The 27,167-nt window shown below is 45.4% G+C and overlaps 1 protein-coding gene across 3 annotated transcripts in view; it reads right to left on the reverse strand.

Annotated features, from left to right (window-relative positions):
* Positions 1-239: 239 nt before the first annotated feature.
* Positions 240-27,167, reverse strand: part of SLC45A1 (solute carrier family 45 member 1) — a 201,903-nt gene continuing 174,975 nt past the window's right edge. For all 3 annotated transcript variants that reach the window (XM_050931827.1, XM_050931828.1, XM_050931829.1), the window contains 4 exons: positions 25,706-25,859; positions 23,986-24,162; positions 19,267-19,472; positions 240-6,572 (listed from right to left, as the gene is read on the reverse strand). In XM_050931827.1, coding sequence (XP_050787784.1) covers positions 6,306-6,572; positions 19,267-19,472; positions 23,986-24,162; positions 25,706-25,859 — 804 coding nt within the window. In that variant the 3' untranslated portion in view covers positions 240-6,305. The remainder of the gene's footprint in view (positions 6,573-19,266; positions 19,473-23,985; positions 24,163-25,705; positions 25,860-27,167) is intronic.

Below are 27,167 nucleotides of genomic sequence, written 5' to 3' on the forward strand. Positions count from 1 at the left end.
GCTACATGGTGATCTCCAGAACGTCAACTCTCTGCAACTTGGATTGCTGTAAGGAGTGGAGGGAGGCACTATTAATAAGTGATGGCAGGTACAAGGATTTGGGGACTCAAGGTGTTGGGGTGTCGCAGGTGGGACAGTGCTGTGTGTGTGTGTCTCTCCACTTCGCCCCCCGCCCCCTATTTGGGCAGTGACCCCTGGTTGCTATTTCACACTTTTAACAAAAGAGCCAAATGCCGCTGTTCGTCACAGGGTAATTTTATTTAACATAGAGCGTTCTTCATCCAAAATTTACAACCGTCAGCTTGCCCAGCACCGGCCCAAGTCGGCACAGTATTTGATACCAAATACTCCAGAACATACAGACCCAAAGGGAAGCAAGTTTTATGTGAAGCAATGAGATGTCGCCTAGAGAACCTGCTGAGCGGCTGTTGGGAAGCAGATAAAGTGCAACTAACTGCAATGGAGAAAATCATAATCCATCAGGGAGAAAAACTGACTCTGCTAGGATATCACACCAACTCCAGCCAGGCTGGGGTACCCAGCAATTTTGGATTGGAGCAGGAATTTTCCCCCTCCCTGGCCTGTTCATTGTCTGGCAATTTCCAGAGAAGTGCAAGGAGTGAGCTGAACATGTGCAGTAAAAAGGGCAGAAGGCAGGCGAGGCGGTGGGGGGCAAAACGTCTAGACAAGGCTGCTCTGCCCTCTCTGAAATGATGTGAGCTTCCTTCCTCCCCCCCCCCCCCATACACTCCCATCCTTAAACACTGTCTTTATTCAGGAGGTGTTTACATACAAATGACATATCACCATAGGGATGGTCACAAATTGGTCTTCTCTGCTGTTCTGATTGCCTGAATTGGCTACCCTTTCCTGTAATCTCCTGTAATGTAGTTTCACACCTTTTCATTCTTTACTTTTCAAAAAAACCTGAGTTATCTTACTCTTGTAACTTTTCCTGTTTTTATTGTGACTGTCATTTACTATTTTTAACACTGGTGCCTGAATTGCTGGTTGTCATGAATGGCTACCTCTGGACCAGGGAGGTGCTGAGAGTGGCTCCTCCTGTCACAATTGGCTACTGCTCTGAAATCTTTTTAAAATTTGGATACAAGTAAAACAAGATTTTTCTAATTTAAAAAAAGTATTAGAAAAATCTAATTTTATGAGTGTCCCATTTAAAATAGAGATTTCACAAAAGTAGAAATTGTGAAAGGTTCAATCCATCTGCCACAAATCCCTACCCCTAGACCCAGGAATGGGAAATTGTGGGTGTAGCAGATGGTGACAGGACAGTAAAACAAAACAAAATAAAACTAGGTGTCAGTAACTGCTAGCGGTAGGAAACTGGTACGTCGTGCAGCTTGTAATGCTACATCCCCATCCCAGCTTTGCCCACCCCACTGAGTCAGTTTTGTGCTCTGCAGGTAGTCACTATGGTGCAACAGTGCCATGGTGCTACAGAGAAGATGAGGCACACTCCCATTCCTCAGTCACCAGGGTCTCTACATGTTTGGGTTGCTGGCTGCCAGGCTCAGCTGGGCCTTAGGCTGTGGCTCCAGCTGGAGGTTGGATGAGGGCAGGTAGTTTGTGCAATGAGTGTATGCACTGGAAGTAGCACCAGTGTACTCTTGCAGAGCCAGGCTCTGCTGGGTGTGGGCTGCAAGAGTTAGAGTGAGAGTCAGAGATGGTGCAGGAAATGGGGGCCCGGAGGTGACAGGGCCAGCAGCCATGAGCTGAACACACCAAACTGCCGGACTGTGACATCATCATCCATCCCTTCAGCCGTCTCTCCTACCCTTCAGCCCTCCATATATCCCACTATATGCCATATACACCCCTCCACCCATCTGCATGCCTTACACGCTCATCTAGCTCCATATACATCCCTCTGTCTCTCTGATCGTCCGTGCAATGCCGAGTACAATGAGACCTGGACCCTGAGCGAGGATTTTGGGTGCTGCAGTAAGGGACCTGTGGGGTGATAGTGCAGGTCTAGAAATCTCTAGTCCCAGCCCTACTTCTTTTCAGCCCAAAGTTATGACCAGTCCACCCTTGTTGGTCCCAGACCTCACGGCCCCATAGACAAGCGACTGGCCACTCACACTGTGACCCATTTACAGCAATAAAGTCTCCCCAAACTCTCTACGAAGATGGAGGGTGTGAGGAATGGCTCCTGAGCCTGGCAGGCCATATGAATCCTTTCCAGTATGGCCGGGATCATGGATATCAGCAGATAGATCTTGCTCAGGCCATGGGAGACCGGGGTCTGTGTGTGTGACATGGAGGCACACAGATCGTCTCTCAGAGCAGCTAGATCCTGCCTGGAGCATGGGAGACTACATTTTAATTCAAAGAGACATTTTAAAGCCTCACATTAGGCATCAGTTAAATATAGGGTAATAATTGTCTGAAATGCATAAACAGAGACCTTTGGCTATTGCTTGAAAACAAGTTTAGTTTGAAAGGTATTTTATAAGCATTTTATTAATAATTTGAAACTTCTGTGAAAGTTTTTATTCTTGGGTGGCGTGAATATTTACTAATAAAACCAAATCTCTTCACTTTAATGTCAAGTATTAGTTTCCACATTATTATCCTGATTCATGAGAATTTTTTTGGCTGCTTTATATATATTTACTACAAAATAAGTGATTTGATGTTATGTAGCATTTATAAGCCATACCATAGGGATAAAAATTATTGAAATAAAAAATCAAAGCCAGTAAGGCAATGATATTGCTGTGCACTCCATAAAGTCTCCGTCACACACACCAACTACTAGCAAGTGGCTGTCAGAAAAAATCCTCTGCTTGTTTTCCTCACCTATCTTAGGCGCTAAGCTTTATTTTTCCCTGGGGGTGCTTCACCCCCGCTCCTCCCCAAGGCCCTCCCTCTGGCCTTCCTGGCCCTGGCTCCCAAGGCCACACTCTCACTCCCTCTTCCTGCCCCAACCCCTCCCCTGAGGCCCGTGCTGCCTGCCACTTGCTGCTCTCCATCCTCCCCCAAGCGTTTCCCCCAGCCGCCGAACAGCTGTGGCTGGTGAGTGCTGAGCACTCACAATTTTTTTCCATTGGTGTGTGGGCCCCAGAGCACCCACAGAGTCACTACCTGAAGACACACTCCTTCCTTTGAATCTGTGAATGGAAAGACCTGCCTAGGAGCTAATCAAGCTACTCTGATTATGCTAACACGTGACCCCCAGTTTCTCACAAACACCTTTTAAGGCTACTTGTCTTGGTGCACTTAGTAGCATCATATATTAACTAACATTTACTGGAAAATGTGTTTATGCTGCAGACTTTCTGTTCAGCAATTCAAAGAACCTTGATGTATAAAGGAAGAAACCTGACCTTTACACCTGGGCCCATAAAGAGTTTGGCCCTGCTCCTGCAAACACATGCAGTCACTGGATGTTTCCAGGCCCAGGACTAGTGTTAAAGCCAGATGTTCACATGGATTCCTGGGGGGAGGAGAGGCAGGCTGCAGCTGAGGGCGGGGTTAAGGCAACACTCTAGGGAGCGACTCTGGGCTGGAATCTGCAAAACCCAAAATAACCCAATACCCCCACTGGAGATCACCCGACAAGTCACAAGGCACAACAGGGTGGGGACCGGAACACCCAGGATGGGACTACAATGTCCATGATGCAACAGGGCCTGTCAGAGCATGGCAGGCAGCACCATATTAATCTTTTGTCTTCACCCTCTCACTGTGAAATCAGTGGCTCCCAGTGCCAGTGCGGGCACCACCTCCTCCTACAATCTTTGCCTTATAATAGCACCACCCACTCAGGGCACAGTCTGTCACTGCAATCCCCACTTCCTTTCCTACTGGCCTAAGGATTGGGAAACAGCAAGCAGAAGTTGTTACCCTAGTAAAAGCTCTAATGGTATTCAACTAGAACAGGGGTAGACAACCTATGGCACGTGTGCCAAAGGCAGCACTTGAGCTGATTTTCAGTGGCACTCACACTGCCTGGGTCCTGGCCACTGGTCCAGGGGGCTCTGCATTTTAATTTTCAATGAAGCTTCTTAAACATTTTAAAGCCTTATTTACTTTACATATAGCAATAGTTTAGTTATATATTATAGACTTATAGAAAGAGACCTTCTAAAAATGTTTAAATGTTTTACTGGCACGTGAAACCTTAAATTAGAGTGAATAAATGAAGACTCATCACATCACTTCTGAAAGGTTGCCGCTGACCCCTGAACTAGAACCACTAACAGAAAGTTATTTGTCCTGGTACTCACTGTAATAGTGTCTGACCAGAAACAGTTACTGGAAGCTACTTGCCCCAATATGCTAACAGCATTCCATCGGGAACAGTGACCTGAAATAATTTACACAGGTGATCTCACCTGTGGTTCTAGGAGGTTGAACGTTACCTAAATCCCAGACCATAGCTCCCGATCCCCTGGGAAGTGTTTTGGTTTTGGGGGTGGGGAGAATATGCTTGTAAACTTCAATTCCTAGGATCCCCTTAGACAATAGGGATGGGGGAGGTGTGCAGAAGCTCATGAGAGGGTAAGAATCTACATCTCTTCTGATTTGGGGCGGGGGGGTGTGTGGAAGAGGTGAGGCAGGTCTTGCAACTAAGCTCCCATGATTCCCTTGGGGTTTTCAAACTACAACTCTCAGATTCTCATCTCTGTCAACTGAGTCAGGGCTCCACCTTCCATGTGCTCTTGAGTTTTAAAGCTAGAGTTATGGACATATGGCCTTGATAAACTACCTTCTCCTGAGGGCAGGGAGGGAGGCCTGGAGCCAGGGCAAGGTCTTTACCCCAGGGAGGGGAGTATCACATGGACAAGGCCCAACTTTCTCTCTGCCTGGGACTGCTGTACGGTGTCTCCACCAGCTCAAGAGGCTCTGTTCACAAGATCCCAGCCTCCTCCAGGGTGTATTCCATGCAGTATTTCAGGGACTTGTTGCAATGGGGTGGCCCCTTGCTCTGTTGCTGGGAGTAGCAGGGGATTTATTGATGGTCTTTTGCCTCTTTCAGGTGCCGATAGAGAATACCATGGTACACATCGGTAAGGGCAGGCAGGGCTTGTTAAGTGTTGCACATACACCATGTTGCACTAACAAACCCCTAGTTTCTGCATCCCTCAATCACAGCTAGTGCAGAATGCGTAGCCTTCTTTACTGAAGACCCTTAATGGTGGTAGAGCAAAACTGGCTTAAATAATGTAAATACATTGAGATGGTCTTACAGCTATGTCATGGCAGAGTACAGACTTTGATTCCATCATAAAAAATAATCTACTGTTGCTGTCTAAGAGCAGGTTACTTTTCCCTGAAGCCTTTGGAATATTTGGCTAGACTTCTATGCACATTGAAATCTATTATGACAGGTATGTGCTCTTTTCTTCAGCACATCTGCTCATGAAAAATGATCACGGAGGACATGTAGCTCTCTGGCTTGCCTTTGGTGGCTGTGCCACAAACCCTACTGTTGTATAGTGGCTGCAAAGAACAAACGAGCAGGGGACAGCAAGTATTTAGAGCAGGTGGGCTGCTAGCCCCACTCCCCACCAGCCGTAATGAAAAGCTTGTTGGTTTGAACAGTAAGAGAATCAAACACTGGATTGGTTGGAGCATGTCACAAACCAGTTGAAAAACTTCTAGGTAACTCAACATGTTTTTCAACGCAAATTATTTGGTTATTTTAAAAGACAACAGGTTTTCTGTTGCGATCCTCCATATACCAGGCGCACCACCAAGCCTTTGTTCATGACTTTGCATGAATTCTTAAGACCCACCCCCACCCCACGGCCCAGGGTGCCCCATGCCCCTGGCAGGCGGAGGGACCCAGCGGCTCAGCCCCGCTCTCCAGGCTCCCGCAGACTCACTCGACACCAGTGCCTGCGGAGCGCTGCGAGAGAAGCCCGGATATGGCCTCTGGGGGCGGGGGCAGCTGCTACCGACCAGCACAATGGGGGGGCGGAGTGGATAGACGGAGCACTACAGTTAGTCAAGTCCGGCACCCCGCCCCCTTTGAGGGAGGGCATGCAATCTCAGAGCCAATCAGAGGTGATGTCACAACACTCTCGCAGTCCATTGGCTACCAGCGAGTAACCCGGCGGTGGCCCAATAGGAGGCGCTAATCCGTCGTGACAGCCGCGCCCCACTGCTCCTGCCCTGCAGCCGAGGGCAGTGCCCTGGGGACCGAGGCAGCCTCCCGCGGGGCACGCGGCACCTGCTGCCTGGAGCAATCAGGAGGGCCGCTTGTCTGAGTTCCTTTTATTGTAGCGAGCAACGGGTCTGGCCCGGCCCGGCCCCTCCACCGGCGGATCCCGCCCTCACGCGCTCAGCACCAAGGGCTGCTGCTCCTCGGCCACCGCCTCGGCGGCGGGGATCTCATACGTGACACACAGGGAGGAAAACAAACAGCCAATGAAAGACGTGAGGCTGGCAAAATACATCACCCCATTAGCGCTGCCCACCACTGCAGTTATGGGTCCCATCACTATCGAAACAAGCAGCTGAGCTAGGAAATACTGGCAGCTCAGAAGAGAGATATCCATGCCCATTCCCCTCTTGGTACCATCCAGAGTCGATCCTGCGAACTGTTCAAAGGGAAAGAAATAGAGAGTAGTTTAGCAAACCAGAGCAAAATATGCAAATTGTTAACACGGTAAAACAATATGCTAAAGGCAAACCCGCAAGATGAGACTTCCAATAATGAACATCCATATGCAGCATCCCCTACATTTAACAGAGGCGGACACATTGATTTTCCAAACCTAGCATTGTAGGGAATTACTGTCCCCAATAGTTGTTTGATTTACATCAGTATTGTTGAGAATGTAGTAGTGGTTTGAAGCAGTGGTTTTTAACCCAGGGCTGCCCAGAGGATTCAGGGGGCCTGGGGCAAAGCAGGGGAGCTGCGGGGCTTTTACTCACCCAGCAGCGGTCCGGGTCTTTGGCGGCATTTTGGCGGCGGGGTGCCTTCAGTCGCTCCGCATCTTCGGCAGCACTGAAGGGCTCCCCACCGCCGAAGACCAGGACCGCTGCCAGGCCAGGGCTCGTGGGGCATTTCCGCAGCAGGGGACTGTTCAGTCATGCCACATCTTCTGCAGCACTGAAGGGCCCCCTACTGCTGAAGACCCGGACCGCCGCCGGGGCTCGTGGGGTCCCTGCAAGGCCTGGGGCCTGAGGCAAATTGCCCCACTTGCCCCCCCCACCTCGGGCAGCCATGTTTCAATCTTTTTTCATTTGAGGAGCCCTAATTTTTTTCAAATAGAGGTGTGGCCCCGTTTGGAAATCGTAGGGTCTGCAGACCCTCATGAGTCCAAGGACCGCAGGTTGAAAACCACTGGTTTGAGGGAATCTGTAAACTGTACTGAGTTAAGTACTTCATCATATTAGCACTAGGGCTGTCAAGTGATTTAAAAAAAATTGTGATTAGCTGTTAATAATAGAATAACATTTATTTAAATATTTTTGGATGTTTTCTACATTTTCAAATATATTGATTTCAGTTACAACACAATCCAAAGTTTACAGTTTCACTTTATATTTATTTTTTATTACTAATATTTGCACTAATAAGCAGGACATAGTATTTTTCAATTCACCTAATACAAGTACTCTAGTACAATCTCTTTATCATGAAATTGAACTTACAAATGTAGAATTATGTAAAAAAACAACCCTGCATTGAAAAATAAAACAATGTAAAACTTTAGAGCCTACAAGTCTACTCAGTCCTACTTCTTGTTCAGCCAATTGCTCAGACAAACAAGTTTGTTTACATTTGCAGAAGGTAATGCTGCCTGTTTTTTATTTACATCACCTGAAAGTGAGAACAGGCATTTGCATGGCACTGTTGTAGCTGGCGTTGCAAGATACTTACATGCCAGATGTGCTAAAAATTCGTATGTCCCTTGATGCTTCAACCACCGTTTCAGAGGACATGTGTCCATGCTAATAACAGGTTCTGCTCGATAACTATCCAAAGCAGTGTGCATCGACGCATGTTCATTTTCATCATCTGAGTCAGATGCCACCAGCAAAAGAATGATTTTCTTTTTTGGTGGTTTGTGTTCTGTAGTTTCTGCCTCAGACTGTTGCTCTTTTAAGACTTCTGAAAGCATGTTCTACACCTCATCCCTCTCAGATTTTAGAAGGCACTTCAGATTCTTAAATCTTGGGTCAAGTACTGTAGCTATCTTTAGAAATTTCCCATTGGTATCCTCTCTGCATTTTGTCAAATTTGCAGTGAAAGTGTTCTTAAAATGAACAACATGTGCTGGGTCATCAGTCAAGAATGCTATAACATTAAATATATAGCAGAATGCGGGTAAAACAGATCAGAAGGCATACAATTCTTCCCCAAGGAGTTCAGTCACAAATTTAATTCATGCATTATTTTTTTAACAAGTGTCATCAGCATGGAAACATGTCCTCTGGAACAATGGCTGAAGCATGAAGAGGCATGTGAATCTTTAGCACATCTGGCACGTAAGTATCTTGTGATGCCAGCTACAACAGTGCCGTGTGAATGCCTGTTCTCACTTTCAGGTGACATTGTAATTAAGAAGTGGGCAGGATTATCTCCCATAAATGTAAACAAACTGGTTTCTCTTTGCGATTGGTTGAACAAGAAGTAGGACTGAGTGGGCATGCAGGCTCTAAAGTTTTACATTGTTTTGGTGTTGAGTGCAGTTATGTAACAAAAAACCCTATATTTGTATGTTGGACTTTCATGATAAAGAGACTGCACTACAGTACTTGTATAAGACCTCATCTGGAGTAGTGTGTCCAGTTTTGGGTCCCACACTACAGAAAGATGTGGAAAAATTGGAAAGAGTCCAGCGGAGGGCAACAAAAATGACTCGGGGACTGGAGCACATGATTTATGAAGAGAGGCTGAAGGAACGAGAATTATTTAATCTGCAGAAGAGAAGAACGAGGAGGGATTTGATAGCTGCTTTCAACTACCAGAAAGGGGGTTCCAAAGAGGATGGATCTAGACTGTTCTCAGTGGTAGCAGATGACAGAACAAGAAGTAATGGTCTCAAGTTGCAGTGGGAGAGATTTAGGTTGGATAGTAGGAAAAACTTTTTCACTGGGAGGGGGTGAAGCACTGGAATGGGTTATCTAGGGAGGTGGTGGAATCGCCTTCCTTAGAGGTTTTTAAGGCCTGGATTGACAAAGCCGTGGCTGGGATGATTTAGTAGGGGATTGGGGTCCTGCTTTGAGCAGGGAGTTGGACTAGATGACCTCCTGAGGTCCCTTCCAATCCTGATACTTTTTGATTGTATGAGGTGAATTGAAAAATACAATTTCTGGTATCATTTTTACAGTGCAAATGTTTGTAATAAAAATAATATAACGTGTGCACTGTACACTTTGTATTCTGTGTTGCAGTTGAAATTGATATATTTTAAAATGGAGAAAAACACCCACAAATATTTAATAAATTTCAATTGGTATTCTATTGTTTAACAGTGTAATTAACTCAAAAAATTAATTGTGATTAATTGCATGAGTTAACTGTGATTAATCAACAGCCCTAATTAGCAAACTGATCTCTTCTCTGGAATATTCCCTTAATGCCGGAACACCCAGGCAATGCCATAGGACAGGGGTGGGCAAACTTTTTGGGCCGAGGGCCACATCTGAGTGGGGAAATTGTATGCAGGGCCGGGACAGGAGGTTGGGGTGCAGGAGAGAGTGCGAGGTGTGGGACGGGGTGCGGTGTGCAGGAAGGGGCTCAGGGCAAGGCACTGAGGCAGAGGAGAGATGCGGGGTATATGAGGGGGCTCAGGGCAGAGGGTTGGGGTGCAGGAGGGGTGTGGGGTGCAGAAGGGGGCTCAGGGCAAGGGGTTGGGATGTAGGAGGGATGCAGGGTGTACGAGGGGACTCAGGGAAGGGAGTGGGGTTGCAGGAAGGGTGCAAGGTGCAGGCAGGGGGCTTAGGGCAGGGAGCTGTGGGGCAGGGTGCAGGAGGGGTTCAAGCTCTGGCTAAGCAGCACCAGGGTAGCAGCAGTGCAAACCAGGGCCAGGGCAGGCTCCCTGCCTGCCCGCCCTGGTTCCGGCCCTGAGCCACTCCAGGAAGCGCTGCAGCCCCTGGGGGAGGGGTTGGAGGGCTCTGTGTGTGCTGGCCTTGCTGTGCCTCCTGGTACCTCCTCGAAAGCTCCCATTGGCCGGGGTTCCCCATTCCTGGCCAATGGGAGCCGTGGGGTTGGTGCCTGGAGGCAAGGGCAACGCACGTGGAGCCCTCTGCCCCCCTGCCCGAGGGCCGCCTCTGAGAGCGTTGCAGGGCCCGCAGTGCCATGAGGGGTAATCCTGCAGGCTGGATCCAAAGCCCTGAGGGGCTGGATCTGGCCCGCGGGTGGAGTTTGCCCACCCCTGCCATAGGAGAAAGCAGTTGTGCATAAAGGAAACACAGCTCAGCAGAAAGGGAAATGATCTTCTTTACCTTTTGAAACTCCAACATTTCCTGAATTGATCTGCTGGGGAATCTTTCTCCCCTTAATACAAGTATATCAGTACCATTAATGCTACGAAAAGTTGTTTCTCTCTGGTCAACATCAATTGGAGAATAGAATTCTTAATGTGATAAAGCTCCCATTGGAAATTCTGAATGTGGGGTTGATCCTGCTACCATAGAAGTGATTTGTAAAAGTCCCACTGATACCAATAGAAGGAAGATTGGGCCCAATATGTACAGCCAAACACTTACTAGTTAAACAACAGAAGGATAAATACACAACTATTCCAACAGACACTTCTAGCCCATTAACTAGAACAATGACTGATAATGTTAATACTCATTACCTGAAATTCACTCACAGTAACAAGCAGAAAAGTCCCTGAGTGGGAGGGAGCTACAGCCATCCATTTTTTTTGCAGATTTTAAGCCTTCATTTAATTAAACTATTTTTTAACTCTTGCAGTGGAGAAAATAACTTCCAAATGTAAACTGATGCATTTACTGCCTTCCTGGACCTGCAAACCAACAGCTCCACTCTCTGTGCTACCATTCCTGTCTTTTCTAACAAGCAGTAGAATTAAATTAATAAGATTGGTCTGTTTTCACGGATGTTATGCAGAACCCTGTATTCACAAAGAAGGTACCAGAATCATGTCATTTTTGCTCTACAGATGCTTAGGAAAGCTATGAATTCTGTAAAGGTCTCTGGTCAATATTAACAAGGTTTGAAATATTTAATGTAATAATAATAGGAATAGATCAAAAAAGAAACAAGATTTACAATTTATAATGTATAAAAAGCTAATTTAATTCCAGTTACCCAGGAATCTGAATTTGACAATTGCCCTAGCCGATGATGCCGATAAACACAGGCTTTATGTCTTCTCAGCTACTGTTGTATATAGTGACCCATGTTTAACTCAGTTATTGTTTAAGTGTAAATGGGGAAACGAGAATTTAACAGTGGGATTCTAAAAGAACAAAATATCTATTTTTGAGTAAAATAATTTAAATTGTAAAATTGTCTAATGTCCTTATTTAATATTACATTCTGCTTGAGTTAATGTAAGATGCCAATTCCCCCCCTTTCCTTAAATTTTTGCATCTTTTTCTACATCATGTTTGCATCTTTATTAACATGCTAAGACTTTTGGAAAAATATTTGTATCCAACGAGGTGAATACAGATGTGTGCTGTTCAGTTCATGTCACTTGTAAAATTAATGCAGGAGAAAGTTTACTAAGATTAAATTCTAACTGTTTGAGAGTATTTGACACGAGGATTTGTGTGAGCTTTAATAGGGTAGGTCCGTTTATCCAGTGTGCAAGTGGTTCCAAGACCTGTCAATACTACTAAACAGGGCCTGATCCTGCAAAGAGTTACACCTGGCATAGAGTCCTTGTGGCACCTTAGAGACTAACAAATTTATTTGGGAATAAACTTTTGTAGGCTAAAACTCACTTCATCAGATGCGTGGAGTGAAAAATACAGTGAGCAGTACCTATATTACAGCACATGAAAATATATATACTGCTTACTGTATTTTTCACTCCACGCATTTGATGAAGTGGGTTTTAGACCACAAAAGCTTATGCCCAAATAAATGTGTTAGTCTCTAAGATGCCACAAGGACTCCTCATTGTTTTTGCTGATACAGACTAACACGGCTTCCACTCTGAAACCTGCCACCTGGCATAGAGTTTCTCCCAATGGAACTCCATTACTTTAGTGCTTTGTGATCCTGTATGCCTGCATACAATCCTCTGTTGTGCAACCAAGGTCTAATAATTTAGGGCCCATTTGTGGCTTTGCCACAAGCCCTGAGGAAGAGGCAATGCATTGTTGTCTGCCCACAGAAGCACACAACAATCTTGCCAACTCTCACAATTTTATTGGGAGTCTTGTAACAAAAAGTGTTTCCCAAGCTTCAAGAGTGATGTTAATATGCGAGAATCTGAGTTTTTGTGTATATATAAAGGAAGTTTCTAGCCCTCATGGTTGCAGAGAAAATCTTGAAAATGTGATCCTAGTGTAGCCTAGAATCTAAAAACCCAGAAGGCAAATAAAAATAATCACAAATTAATTATTTTTAAAAAACCCATGATTTTAAAGCCAATCTCATGATTTATTTTTTTAATGTTTGGGGTTGGAAATGCAGAGGCCAGGAAACTGATTGTGACTCAGAGAATCATAATTTGGGTATCCCCTTGCTCTAGGGGAGGAAATAATCTGTGCTAGCACTACAGATAGTATAGATTACTTTCCTGGCACATCAGTTCACTTGACTAGCGTATTGGAGGACATTGCATATCCAAGGTTCTCTTTATTCCCCATCCTGGCCCATCACCTGTGCAGGGGAAAAGAGAAAGTAGCATCCCTGTGGAAACTGCTTTCCTCCCTGTGATGTGAGGAGCCAGGAATCCTTACACTGTCTCTCCTCTGTATGAGCATGCAGAAAGGGTCACAAATATAGTTCATGTAGAATATTGTACAGCATCACAATAATGTTAGGGTTACAGAGTTAAGCACTCAAAAGTCAGGAAATGTCAACATTAAAATTTCAGCCATTGTTCAAAAGCTATCAGGCACGTACAGGCTACTCTTTTCAAACCCTCACAACTTGGTGACAAGGCAAATGGATTTTCACAAGGGCACTGTAAGACACTTCTCCTTCCTCACAGCTATTAACTACCAAATTTCATATTTCACCTCAAAACATTGCTAAACTGGTCATATAAAAGTTACATATTTTAGGGTCTTTTTAAATAATTGGTCACCCCTCCTTCTCAAAAATGAACTGCTTTTGTGCAAACAATAGAACAAGTTTTTCCTTGGGCAAAAATTAGACTTGGAAAAATTCACCCTTAATAATGCAAATTTGAAAAAATATGAGTAACTGCAAAGTGATTTACGATGGAAATGCTTAGGTAACTTTTTGCTGACAGCTGTAGTAAGTGCTCCAGCAGTAATGAAGTTTACCTGAGATTTAGGGTTGCCATCCAGCCAGTATATATCTCCTGCAGGAATAGTATTTCTGTTGAGACATGCATAGTAGTTCCCTTTTGCTGTATTGTGCCGGGGTGTCAAAAAAACATTTTTAGAGATTCCGTAGCCCAGATCCACAAAAGGGATTTAGGTGTTGTGATGCTCCTAACTTTTAGGCACCTAGAAAGTCACAGGAACACCACTGTGGTCCACAAAGCCTGAGTTGGGCACCCAGCCTCCTATACAATGAATGGGAAGAGAGAGGCACCATAGAAGCAATCCACAAAGCCAGCCCTGCTAGGCAGGGAGCCACCTATGCTAGCCAATGGGAGAAGTCTATGAGAAGGATGCATGCCAAGCCCTGTTCCACTCTTGACATTTGGTGCCTAAGTCTGGGCTGTAAAAAGGCACCTATCTCCGCCTGTGATTAATTATCCAGGAGAAGATAGGTGCTCAACTGCCTAGATTGAGTGCGGGGGCCCAATCCAATAGATGGCCTCTCAGAACATCTGCTTTTGCCAGGATAAGGTTAACTTAAACCTGCATGCGAGTTCACACAAAACAGCCAGATAAGGTGCTTCCTTATAACTTTTAGTTGTGTGACAGTCAGCAGCGATCCCCAAACAGCTAGTAGCCTTATAATAGCTGGCAACCATTAAAAAAAATTGAACACCTCACGGACACAGTAGCCTGAACTTTTGAACTGTCTTCTCTTATTGGTCTTAAGGCAGTTGAAGCTGGTCCTAAGCCGTTTTTTGCTGAGCAGATTGCAGAAGTGCAGGGTTTGCTAACCACCAATCAAATGCTAACACAACCAAAGCCTGTGTGTAAATGTGTATAAAAAAATTCTTGGCTTTTGTATGAAGTATAGTCTTTGTACCAATGTACAACACTCTCCTTTCTTCTGCAGAATAAAGCAACCTTTCCTTATCCCTGTCTGCCTGTCACTGGCTCTCAGCAAGGCAAACCCAACATTTCAGTAACAGTTTCTGGCACCCCAGATGGGACCCTCCTAGCTTGGACATCGGACTCCGGATGGTTGCAGCAAACTAGGAGCAGCGCCACCAGAGTGCTTAGCCCCTCCTTCCTCACTTCACCGCGGCCCCTGGGGTTCGTGCTCCGATAAGGTGAGCCCTAATAGAATAAAAAAACACTTGCCGGGTTCTGGTTATATTCTGGTTACTGTATTTCTGTCTTATACCTTTGGGTGTTAAGTGTGTGGGCAGAACTAAGCTTCTTGTTCGTAATTCCTCAGGGTGAAAGCCATAGCATGCAAAAAAGCCCTGAGGTCGTATTAAGATCCTTCTGTTCCGTCCCCTGTAGCAGTCAGTGTAAGCAAAGATTGCTGGCTTAAATTTTTTAAATTAAACCATTATTCCCTCCTTCTTTCTGTTTAATTCTCTATTTAAGTGCCAGAAAAGGAGATGGGTGGGTCTCAGCAAAAACCCTCTAAAAATAGCCCTTTAAATTACATGTTAAATAAATGGCCTTTACCCGGTGTTCAAAAAAATAAATCTCTTCTCATCAGACAGAGGGGGATTTGAAGTGTCAGTCTTCCACATCCTGGGTAAATACCCTAACCACTAGATTACAAGTTAGAATGGATATAGCGGGAGTAGAACCCCTTGCCCCTCAAGTCCTCCGGTACCTCCTCTATAGCTCCCATGGCAAGGAGGGACCGTACCTCCTGCAAGAAGATTTGCTCGTGAGAGGGGTCCCTGAAGAGGGACGAGGATGGGGAGTGGGAGGGGGTGTGTGGAAATAAACTGAAGGCGGTATCCAAATTCTACCGTGCTAAGACCAAACGATCTGAAGTTAGTTGAGTCCACACAGGGAGGAAAAAGGAGAGGCGGTTGCAAAAGGAAGGGAAAGGATCCTGTTGAACAACTGGTACAGCGCCCTCGGGCGCACCTTCAAAGGCTTGATTTAAGTCTCGCAGGTGGTTTGGCGGGGCTGTTATTCTGACCCCCTTGGGGTCTGGACTGCCGTCTACGATTGCCTCGGCCACGCCTCCTGCCGAAGTCCTGCCACTGTCTAGGCGGGGGGTAAGGGCGCTGAGGCTGGGGCCGGAAGGGTCTGCGCTGAGTCTGCGGTATGTGCATCCCAAGCGAGCGCATGATCACCCTATTGTCCTTCAGACTCTGCAGCCTAGGATCAGTCTTTTCCAAAAATAGGCCCTGACCTTCGAAGGGCAAGTCTTGTATTGTATGCTGCAATTCAGGAGGAAGGCCTGACACCTGAAGCCATGATATTCGCCTCATGGCAATTCCTGAAGTCAGAGTTCTGGCTGCGGAGTCGGCTGCGTCTAATGAGGCCTGGAGAGAAGTTCCCACCACCTTCTTTCCTTCCTCCAAAAGGGCCACAAACTCTTGACGCGATTCTTGGGGGACTAACTCTGCGAATTTCTCAACCGCCGCCCAGGTGTTATAGTTATAGCAGCTAAGCAGGGCTTGTTGGTTTGCCACCCTGAGTTGGAGGTCCCTCGCAGAGCAGATTTTACGTCCCAATAAATCCATGTGTCTAGCCCCCTTTGCTTTTGGGGCAGGGGCTTTCTGGCCATGGCGCTCCCTTTTGTTAACCGATTGGACGACGAGGGAGCAGGGAGGAGGGTGTACGTACAGGTACTTGTACCTCTTAGAGGGCACCATGTACTTCTTCTCAACTCCCCTAGCCGTGGGCGGAATAGATGCTGGAGACTGCCAGATGGGATCAGCCTTTGCTTGGATCGTCCGAATAAATGGTAAGGCCACCCTTGTGGGAGTGTCAGTCGACAAAATATCTACCACCGGGTCTTCTATCTCCGCAACCTCCTCCACCTGGAGGTTCATATTCAGGGCCACCCATCTCAGGAGGTCTTGATGTGACCTTAGGCCAATTGGAGGAGGACCCGAGGAGGATGTCCCCGCCACCGCTTCATCTAGAGAAGAGGAAGAGGAAAGGCCAGGGACAATTGGGTCCTCTGTTGTCTCGTGGACTTGGGCGACGTCCGGCTCCGGTGGGACCTGAGGGTCTGGTGCCTGAATAGGAGCGTCCTCCGTACCCGCAGGAGGGGGGCGACTAACAGTAGCCTCTGGCACCCAGTGCTCCGACAGTACGGAGCGTGGAGGTCCACCTTGGGCTTGGTGATATGCCCAAGGCGTCTAGAAGGACCACTGATGAGGTCCTTGGTCCTGAGCTTGGGTCTCTTGGAAGACACGGCTGGGGACATCTAAGTCACGGTCCTGTGCGTAGGAAGCACTGTCCGCCTGGGATGACATAGATGCATGGCGAGACGGCCAAGGAGGAGCTGAAAACCCCTGAGAATGGTCTCCATCCCTGGGTAGTCTGTCTGTACGCTGCAGCAGAGAGCGGTACCGGGCGCTATACCGGTACCGGGAACGAGACTGGGACCTGCGACTGGAATGGTGCCAGGAGGTTGACCAGGACCTCGAATCTCGACGCCGGGAGCGGCTGCGAGAGGTGCGGTGCCAGGAGCGGTGCCGGGAGCTGGATCGGTACCAAGAGTACCAGGCCGGCGAACAGGGTCCTGAACAGTGCCGCGAGTGCGACCGGTACCGAGATGGAGAACGGTACCAGGACTGCGAACGGCGTCGGGACCGGGATCGGCAATGGGACCGAGAACGCCGTCGGGACCGCGATCGTGATTGGTGCCTCTCAGCGGTGCCGACAGATGATGGTCTCAGTAGGACAGGCTTGCCTATGGACTGTATAACCCGCACCAGTGGTGCCGGGGGTTGAGGCAGCGCAGACTCCGTCAGTGCAATCAGTTCCCTTGCCGTAGAGAATGTCTCCGGCGTGGAAGGAATAGTAAGCTCAACCATGGCACGTGCCGGGGAGCTGTCAGGCACTGGACTTGATGGCTCCTGAGGGACCGGAATCGACGGTGCTGAAGTTGTCGGTGCCGGGCGGTCCGACTTAGGCGGGTGCTCCGACTGCGGTGTGGACACGGTTGGTGCCGAGGGGCCTTAGGGGTACCGGTGCGCTCCGGTGCCGAAGATGCACCTCTCCCCGGGGCGGACTGTCCGGCGCTCAGTGCCGAAGGTGGAGGAGTAAGAGCTGCCTCCATCAGGAGCTGTCTGAGACGAAAGTCCCACTCCTTTTTGGTCCGCGGCTTAAGGCCTTGCAAATGCGGCACTTATATGCGAGGTGGGATTCCCCGAGGCACTTAAGGCAGGAGTTGTGAGGATCTCCTGTAGGCATCGACTTGTGACAGGCCGAGCACAGTTTGAAACCTGGTGAACTGGGCATTGGCCTCGGCACCAGGTGAGGGGAAGAGGCTAATCCCCGAACCCCTCTTAACTATATACACTGTGTTAAAGAAAATAATAAACTAACAGCAAGTATAGAAATTTGAACTATATACACAATAACAACAAGAAAACTATGAGTAGCTAGTGAGGTGGAGATCAGCTAAGCCGCGCTCCACTGTTCCAACGACCGACAAGGGCGGTAAGAAGGAACTGGGGGGTGGTTGGGTTGGCAGGGGTATATATCCGGCGCCATGGTGGCGCCACTCCAGGGGGCGCCCAGCCAACCCACCGAGTGTTGCTAGGGTAAAAATCTTCCAATGAACGTGCACGCAGCGCACGCACACCTAACTGGAACGGATATGAGCAAGCACTCGAAGAAGAACATCTGCTCAAGTGCAGCGGCAGTTAAAAAAGCAAACAGAATGTTGGGAATCATCAAGAAAGGGATAGCTAATAAGAATATCTCTTAACGCCACTATATAAAACCATGGTACGCCCAAACCTTGAATACTGTGTGCAGTTCTGGTTGTCCCATCCCAAAACAGATGTATTAGAACTGGAAAAAGTACTGAGAAGGGCAACCAAAATTATTAGGGGTATAGAACAGCTTTCGTAAGAGGAGAGATTTAAGAAGACTGGGATATGCTTTCTTTTCAGCATAGAAAAGAGACAACTGAGGCAGGAATATGATAGAGGTCTATAAAATCATAAGTGGTGAGGAGAGAATGAATAAGGAAGTATTATTTACCCCTTCCTATAACACAAGAACTAGGGTAACCCAATGAAATTAATAGGCAGCAGGTTTAAAACAAACATAAGGAAGTACTTCACACAATGAATCAATAACTTGTGGAACTCAGTGCCAAGCAATGTTCAGAAGGCCAAAAGTATAACTGGGTTAAAAAAAGTATAAGTTCATGGAGGATAAATCCATCAGTGGTTGCTAGCCAAGATGGTGATGGATGCAACCTCATGCTCTGGGTGTCCCAAATTCTCTGACTGCCAGAAACTGGAACTGGACAACAGGGGATAGATCACTCAATGAGTGCCCTGTTCTTTTTATTCCCTCTGCAGCACCTGGCATCGACCATTGTTGGAAGACAGGATACTGGGCTAGATGGACTATTAGTCTGACCCAGTATGGCTGTTCTTATGTTCTTATGCTTCCCAATCAGATTCTGCCAAACACCAGTAAAGGAGCATTAATAGTGTCCTGGCCAGGACAGACTGAGCTATGAAAAAATAACTTAAAATAAATCTTTAGCTTCTCAGCAATATACAGGAGAGGGCAAGGGAGAAGGAAAAAGAAGTAAGCATTAGAGAGGCTGGGAAGGGGAGAAGGGCAAAGGAAAATCAATAGAGAGGAAGAAGATTCAGTTCCCTTTCTACCCAGGACTGGCCACATAGTAGAAAGAGATTTTTAAACAAGTTAATTCTAACTGACTGTATGTGCAGCAGAAAAAGAAAAGGAGCAAAAATGTATAGTTTAACGTGATCTGCCTTGGCAGAAGGTTGTCTTAGCTGTGAGTAGTGTAGAAACTTCTGCACGTTATGGTTTAAAAACATGTAGTCATAGGAAACTTACCTTTTTACTCTGATAGTAATCACACAACAGAGAATAAGGGAGTGTGCAGAGTGTTGAAAACAGAATACCGTAAGTTATGCATAGAGATAAAACCACATAGATATTTCTGGAGAGTGTAGCCAGGCCTGTACCAAGTCCAAAAGCAAGGTATGCTATGAAATACAGGGTGCGAATACTGAAGTATTCTTCCAGCTTTTCTAGTGCGGCTGTAAAATAGAATTTAAGAGGATAAATTGCACAGAAATATATAAACAGATGCTGTTTATTTTTTTAACCTTCTGTTATGACTACATCCCAGTTGCCCTGGTCTTTAACCTTGTCAAAGCATTAGAATTATTGGTTTATTTAATTATGGGAAATAACTTTCCACAAACAATAAAAGGAACTTATGAGATATTAAATTTCTTTTTCTTAATCTGATGTCATAATTTTTATTTTTGCCAATTGTTTTGAAGTCTACTTTAATCCAAATACTTGTAAAGTTAGCATATATGATACTGTATAAGGCTGGAGTGATCAGCTTCTGGTACTGTCAGCTTTTCAGGTCACGCAGAGTAAGACCTTTCACAAAGAGCATGTTAAGAAAGTAATTATGAACTGAAGAATGGCCTATCTTTGCTTTACCCACATTAAGGCTTTTAAGGTGTATATCCCCCCCATGTTTTCTGAACCCTGTCTATTATTAATCTGTGGTTTATGGATACAACTTTAACAGGACTATGAATGAAATGTAAGATATTTAGTGGAGAAGTGATTGATAAATAAGGGCCAGATTCCACCATCTTTCTTCATGCTGAGTAATGCATTACTTTGCAAGTAGTCCTGTTGAAATCAGTGGCACTTCTTGTGGGGTAAGGTGCTATCACTCCTCAGTTTGAAAAAGGTTGGCAGAATTGGGCTTTAAGGGATTTATTTGAGAGGAATTAGTATCATGAATAGCACTTAATTGGAAATGTTTTATGTAGGACTATTTCTATTTGTAATAAGTGATATACAGATCAATTCTCTTATTTAATGGGACTGAGCATATAGGAAAGCTGTCCCAAAGTGTGTTTGGCATTCCATGCAGGTGAGTAACCAAAAAATATACATATTTCACATGGTAAGTAATTTATAGGGCTAGATTACCCTTACTCAACGTCACAGAGTGGGCAGGCCCTTTTAAGAGAGTATGGACACAGCACCACCTGTGCCTGGTTTTCCCCTGATGCACGGGAGAGAAATGGTAGATGAAACTTTGACCATAGGAAGCATGTAAACAAGATGAGATCACAGGCCTAGGCTCAGATAAATACAGATTGAAGTTCACCTGCTTTTAAAAAAGCAGGGGTTGCCTAGACTTAGTTTAGGTGAGATTCACATATTCATAGACTCTAGGACTGGAAGGGACCTCGAGAGGTCATCGAGTCCAGTCCACTGCCCTCATGGCAGGACCAAATACTGTCTGGACCATCCCTGATAGACATTTATCTAACCTACTCTTAAATATCTCCAGAGATGGAGATTCCACAACCTCCCTAGGCAATTTATTCCAGTGTTTAACTACCCTGACAGTTAGGAACTTTTTCCTAATGTCCAACCTAAATCTCCCTTGCTGCAGTTTAAGCCCATTGCTTCTTGTTCTATCATCAAAGGCTAAGGTGAACAAGTTTTCTCCCTCCTCCTGATGAGACCCTTTTAGATACCTGAAAACTGCTATCATGTCCCCTCTCAGTCTTCTCTTTTCCAAGCTAAATAAACCCAATTCTTTCAGCCTTCCTTCATAGGTCATGTTGTCAAGACCTTTAATCATTCTTGTTGCTCTTCTCTGGACGCTCTCCAATTTCTCCACATCTTTCTTGAAATGCGGTGCCCAGAACTGGACACAATACTCCAGTTGAGGCCTAACCAGCGCAGAGTAGAGTGGAAGAATGACTTCTCGTGTCTTGTTTACAACACACCTGTTAATGCATCCCAGAATCATGTTTGTTTTTTTTTGCAACAATATCGCACTGTTGACTCATATTTAGCTTGTGGTCCACTATGACCCCTAGATCTCTTTCTGCTATACTCCTTCCTAGACAGTCTCTTCCCATTATGTATGTGTGAAACTGATTGTTCCTTCCTAAGTGGAGCACTTTGCATTTGTCTTTATTGAACTTCAACCGGTTTATCTCAGACCATTTCTCCAATTTGTCCAGATCATTTTGAATTTTGACCCTGTCCTTCAAAGCAGTTGCAATCCCTCCCAGTTTGGTATCGTCTGCAAACTTAATAAGCGTACTTTCTATGCCAACATCTAAGTCGTTGATGAAGATATTGAACAGAGTCGGTCTCAAAATAGGATTCAAGGTCAGGATATGATCTGGAGCGGAGTTCTCCCCATAGCCAGGTGGAAAGTCTACGAGAGAACCCTAGAAAGAGCAGGAAACGCTGGGAGATTTTCTGAGGGCTAGAAGGACAGTGGGAGCCTTGGATGGGCAGATGGACTGATTTGTGAAACCCAGCTAGCTAGGGAAGGACTGATTGTGCTGTGGGTGGGCCAGTAAAGAGGTTTGTTTGGGCGAAACAAAGCAAACCCCAAGAGGGGAAACATTAACTGAATCAGCTATTCAATTTCAGGAAATATTCAAGGTATCAATGGCCAGAACACTACTGGTTTTTGGGAAAATCAGGAAGCTGAAAGAAGGGAATGGGGCCACATGAAACCCTACCAGCTCTTTAGTACAGCCACAATTTTAAGCCCCCCTGCAATTGTTTTAGATCGAACAGTTGATTGATGGTACCCATTAATGTCTTCCAGCATAACAGTAGTCCTAACTCAACTCTGTCTATCCTCCCAATACACAGAATCGTATAAATGTGGGGCTGGAAGGGACCACAAGAGGTCATCCAGTCCACCCCTCTGTGCTGAGGCAGAACCAAGCATACCTACACCATCTCTGAGAGGTAGTCGTCTAACGTGTCCTTAAAAACCTCTAATGATAGGAATTCCACTCCTTCCTTAGTAACGTATTCCAATACTTAACTATCCTTTATGGTTTAAAAAGGTTTTACTAATATCTACCCTGAATCTCCCTTGCTGCAGATTTAACTGATTACATTTCTTGCTCTAGGTTCAATGGACATTGAGAACAATTGACCACCATCCTCTTTACATATTTGAAGACTATTAGGTTCCCCCTCAGTCTTACATAAGGTACTCCTGTTAATGCATCCCACAATTATATTAGCTTATTTCACAACTGTACCACACAGTTGGCTCATATTAAACTTGTGACCTACTGTAACTCCCAGTTTCTTTTCTGCAGCACTGCCGTCTAGACGGTTATTCCCAATTTTATATTTGTGCATTTGATATTTCTTTTCTAAGCAGGTCCACCCAGAGGATTCAGGGGGCCTAGGGCAAGGCTGGGTCTTGGCGGCAATTCAGCGGCGGGTCCCTCTCAGAGGAAGGACCCGCCAGTGAACTGCCGCCAAAGAATGAAGCGGTGGCGGTAGAGCTGCTGCCGATAGTGGCTTTTTTTTTTCCCCACCACTTGCGGCAGTGCTTATACTCAAGGGGTGGCGCTCCGAGGCTTTGGCAGCACTTCAGCGGCAGGACCTTCACTTGCTCTGAGGCTTCCACTGCACTGAAGGACCCTCCGCTGAAGACCCAGAGCGAGTGAAGGGCCCGCCGCCAAAGTGCCACTGAAAACCTGGAGCGGCTCGTGGGGCCCCTGTGGGGCCCAGCGCAAATTGTCCCACTTCCCACCCCCCACCTCCGGGCAGCCCTGTTCCTAAGTGCAGTAGTTTGCACTTGTTATACTGAATTTAATCTTGATGATTTCAGACTAGTTCCCCAATTTCTCATGATCATTTTGAATTTTAATCTTGTCCTCCAAATTGTTTGCAACAACTCCCAGCTTCATGTCACCTTCAGATTTTATAAGTATACTCTCCACTTCATTATCTAAGTCATTAATGAAAATATTGAATAGTACTGGACCCAGGACAGACCTCTGTGGAACCCCACTATTAATGTCCTCCCAGTTTGGCAGGAAACGTTTGATAACTACTCAGTACAGCTTTTCAATCAGTTGTGTACACACATTACAGTAATTTCATAACCACATTTCCCACTTTGCATGTGGGACTGCGTCTCTGTGCATGTGGGCGGAAGGATGAATGCTCCCTGTGCATAGGGAAAGAGGGATGAATGCTCCCTGTACACAGGGTGTGTGGGTGTTTGAATGCAGGGCACACAGAATCCTTAGCAGCCGCAGGGGAGTTACAGGAAGTCCTTGCAGTAGAGACAGGTGGGATGGTAGCATACAGGGAGCTTATGTGGGAAAATTGAGGGAGGCAAGGAACCCTTGGTGCGTGCAAAATGCTCAGCTTACACAAGCTATGAAGTGTGAAACTCCCCCATACCTCAGTTCACCTACCTCACAAGAGCCTTGTGAAACTGTGGATTACTTTATGAACAGTCATATACAATGGCAACTTTTTTATTGTGACTAGACTGTTGGGTTTCTGTGCTGTCAATGCTAACAAGTATTAACTAACAGAGATAGTATATAGACAGACAAGAACTGCTCATTTAAAAAAAAAAGTTTTTAGGGCAGAAAAACCTTCAAGTAGTACACTAATCTGCAATATAAATGCCATACCCAAAACAATATTCTATACTGCAGAAGCAGCTTTTCAGAGGCAGTTTGTTCTTCTCTCAGCAGTATGGGAGAAAGCTCTACTTAATACCTGAATAGAATGCAGCACTGAATGCATAGATACACATTCCCCAACAGCCCATGGTGACCCCAGCATTGTATTTTTGATAGTCATCAGAGTTGTGAGGGGCTTTAGGATTGCCTTGAAACACCACTTCTCCCATGAAGTCTGTGTAGAACAGCAACATTCCCTCAAACGAGAGCCAACCTAGAAGAAGCCAGAAGCAATGTTTATTTATTTAAATTTGAATGGCATCTTTAAGCTCCCACTCCAAGCTCTGGGTGCTCTTGCATATTTTAGAAGTCCCAGCAGTAAACAAACTGTGTAACATTCTATAATACACTCTCTCGCTCTATACTATACCGTAATCTGCATCAAAGTCAAAGCATTTTAAAGGTTAAAACCTACCCCTTGAACACCACCTGGAAGCCCCAAAGGCAGACTGCACTGGTCAGAGCACTGATCAGAGCAACAGAAACTACAAACGGGTTACAGAATTCTAAACTAGCTTTAGTTTCTGAGTGGATTCAAGATGTAGCTTTCACATAGAGCACATCATAGTGGTCTAGTCTTGAGATGACAAAGACATGGATTAGTGTAATAAGGGCTGAGAGAGATGGCTGCACTGATCTTTCCAAAAACAGATGGGAAAAGTGCTTTTAGTTATGGCGACTACCTGGGACTCCAGCAGCATCCTCTGGTTCAATAAAATTCCATAGCAGCGAATGCATGTTACAAATGGTGGCTGTACTCCCTCACTCAAGGATGCTGATGCAACAGTTCATCTTGGTTGCTTCTGCCAACTTATTAATATTAACTCAGTCTTCTTTAGACTGAGCCTGACCCATCAAGCCTTTGACAGTCACTTGGCCACTGCATTAATAGATGGAAGGTGATGGTGGTGTAGAGCTGACTGCCATCAGAATACTGAAAACACCACAGCCTATGTCTCTTACAATCTTTCTTAGGGAGCCTCATGTACACATGGAACAAGAGTAGAATGAGAGTTGAACCCTGTGTCGACTCACATGAGAGTGTCCCTGGTACAAATAAAAGAAAGTATCACCCATCATTATCCTTACCACATGTCTAAATGAACACACACTGTAAGATGAGGTATAAATCTACAGAGCTCCAGCATACTGCACATTAACAGTCGGTGCCCGGGGTCCACATGATGAGTTCCCTAGAGAATGGACAGTTAGTGGATGGCACACTGGAGCTCTGAAGATTAACACGCCAGTTTACTGCGCAGTGAGTTTCATCTAGAAATGCCCTTAGAGGCCTCTTAGCAGATAAAAACTCATTCAATAAGAAGTCCAGTACCAGAGGACAATGTCAAAGGAGGCTAATTTTTAATGATAAACATTTAAATTTATAAATTCTGCTCCTAGTTCAGTTTCTTGTGTCCCAGTATATATACTCAACACCTAATAAGAGGAAGGTTTCCTTAGTGCTGATATAAACAAGGAATTATTTTCTTGGTAAAAATAAATGTGCATTCTTCATTTCTGGCAGAAAATAATCTAGTTATAGAAGAAACATAAGAGACATTCTGGAGTTTGGAATACTATCAGTCACGTCCGTGGAGAAAATTAGGCCCAGTTAGTCAGTTGTCCTAAGCAAGGGACAACCACAATAGATCAAACACTTTAAAATATTAATCTAAACTGATTCTTAAACTATTTTCTTCTGAAGGAAAATATGATTACTTTCATGGTGAAAACAACATGATACTGTGCAGATTTACCTAGGAAGTGGTTGATGCAGAGATTACGCAGAGTCTTGGGCATGTGGCAGATGGTTGAACAAAGAAGTTTCATGGAAAGTGATTGCTCAGACATCTCACCTGGTCCGTTCAACGCACTCTCATACTTCACACCATTCAGCAAAATATTAGCAACCTGCACCATAAGAACTCCAAATCAGAAAACAACATAAAAACAAAGCTGTTATATTACATTTCTTTGTGGTCACCGAGAGTGTTGCCATAAAAAGTAAACATTGAGAATACAGATGAGTCTAGATTCAATGGGGATGCAAGCAATGGAGTAAATAAGTTAATCATAAAATGCAAAGTAGTGTTCTGTGCACTGTTCTGGCTTTCAGTGGATTTGAAACAAGTATCTTTCACTCTTCTGGATTTCTTTGGGAACCAAATTTAGTACTGGCATAAGTGGACATGAATCCAATTGAAGTGAATAGGAGCTGTACTCATAACAGGGCTGCATCTGGCTGCAGGAATACTAGGGGTGGTGCAGACAAAAGGACCTCCTTTAATTTACACGCTCATGTTAGTTGCTTTTCCTACCATTCTCTACACACATGGAGTGAAATCCTGGCCCCACTGAAGGCAGGAAAGCTAGGATTTTACTCATAGTGGTAAATTCCACTCATTTGCACAGCTACTGAATGTCTAGCTGGTGCATGTTAAAGTACTTCCTATTTCCTCCTGCACCTTTTAAGACCAACTTACACCTAGCATGTAATTTACACCACCATTTATTTCACTCCTGAATTTTGCCAAAAGATTTACACGGGTGTTGCACCTGCTAACCTCAGGCTATTTTTGGCTGAGGTTGGCTCATGTTTACAAAGGGCTGCCAAATGCGTTCCCCTACACAAAATGAGCTCCTTCACGAGCCTGAAAACAGAAATATGATGGCAAAAAAGTATCTATGTTAAACATGTTTCAAAACACAAAATGTATAACTGAGTCAAAAGATAGCAAAATAAACATACATAACAGGACAGTTGCCTCATTTCTGCTCCCGTTATGTACCAGCATACAGAGGTCCCTGGCCTCCTGCAGATTCCTCCTGCAGAAACCACCGGGTTTGGGGAAAGCCTTTTCCCAGGAGCTGGAAAATCTCACTTTCCCTGATGAGAACATGGGTAGTAATCTTCTTAAGGGGACGATCACAGCAAAACACACCTCCACCCACCATTACTTTGGTTATCATTTCATGGGCCGTGAAACAATTGTGCTAACATTACTAACCTCAGAAATGCCAGTGCAGATAATTTGCCACTACACTTTGTGTGATATTGTCTGAGGAGTGGGAAAAAGCCCACATTATTCCCTGGCAGAGAGTCCGAGTCATAACTAATTTCCTGCAATCTCTTACAAACTTTTGTTCCCTAAATCCTCTCCCTTTTTATTAATAGACTCATATTATGAGTTCATATATTGTATTCCCATCATAGCTTTC

The sequence above is a fragment of the Gopherus flavomarginatus genome, chromosome 21 (assembly GCF_025201925.1).
Source record: "Gopherus flavomarginatus isolate rGopFla2 chromosome 21, rGopFla2.mat.asm, whole genome shotgun sequence".
NCBI lineage: Eukaryota > Metazoa > Chordata > Testudines > Testudinidae > Gopherus > Gopherus flavomarginatus.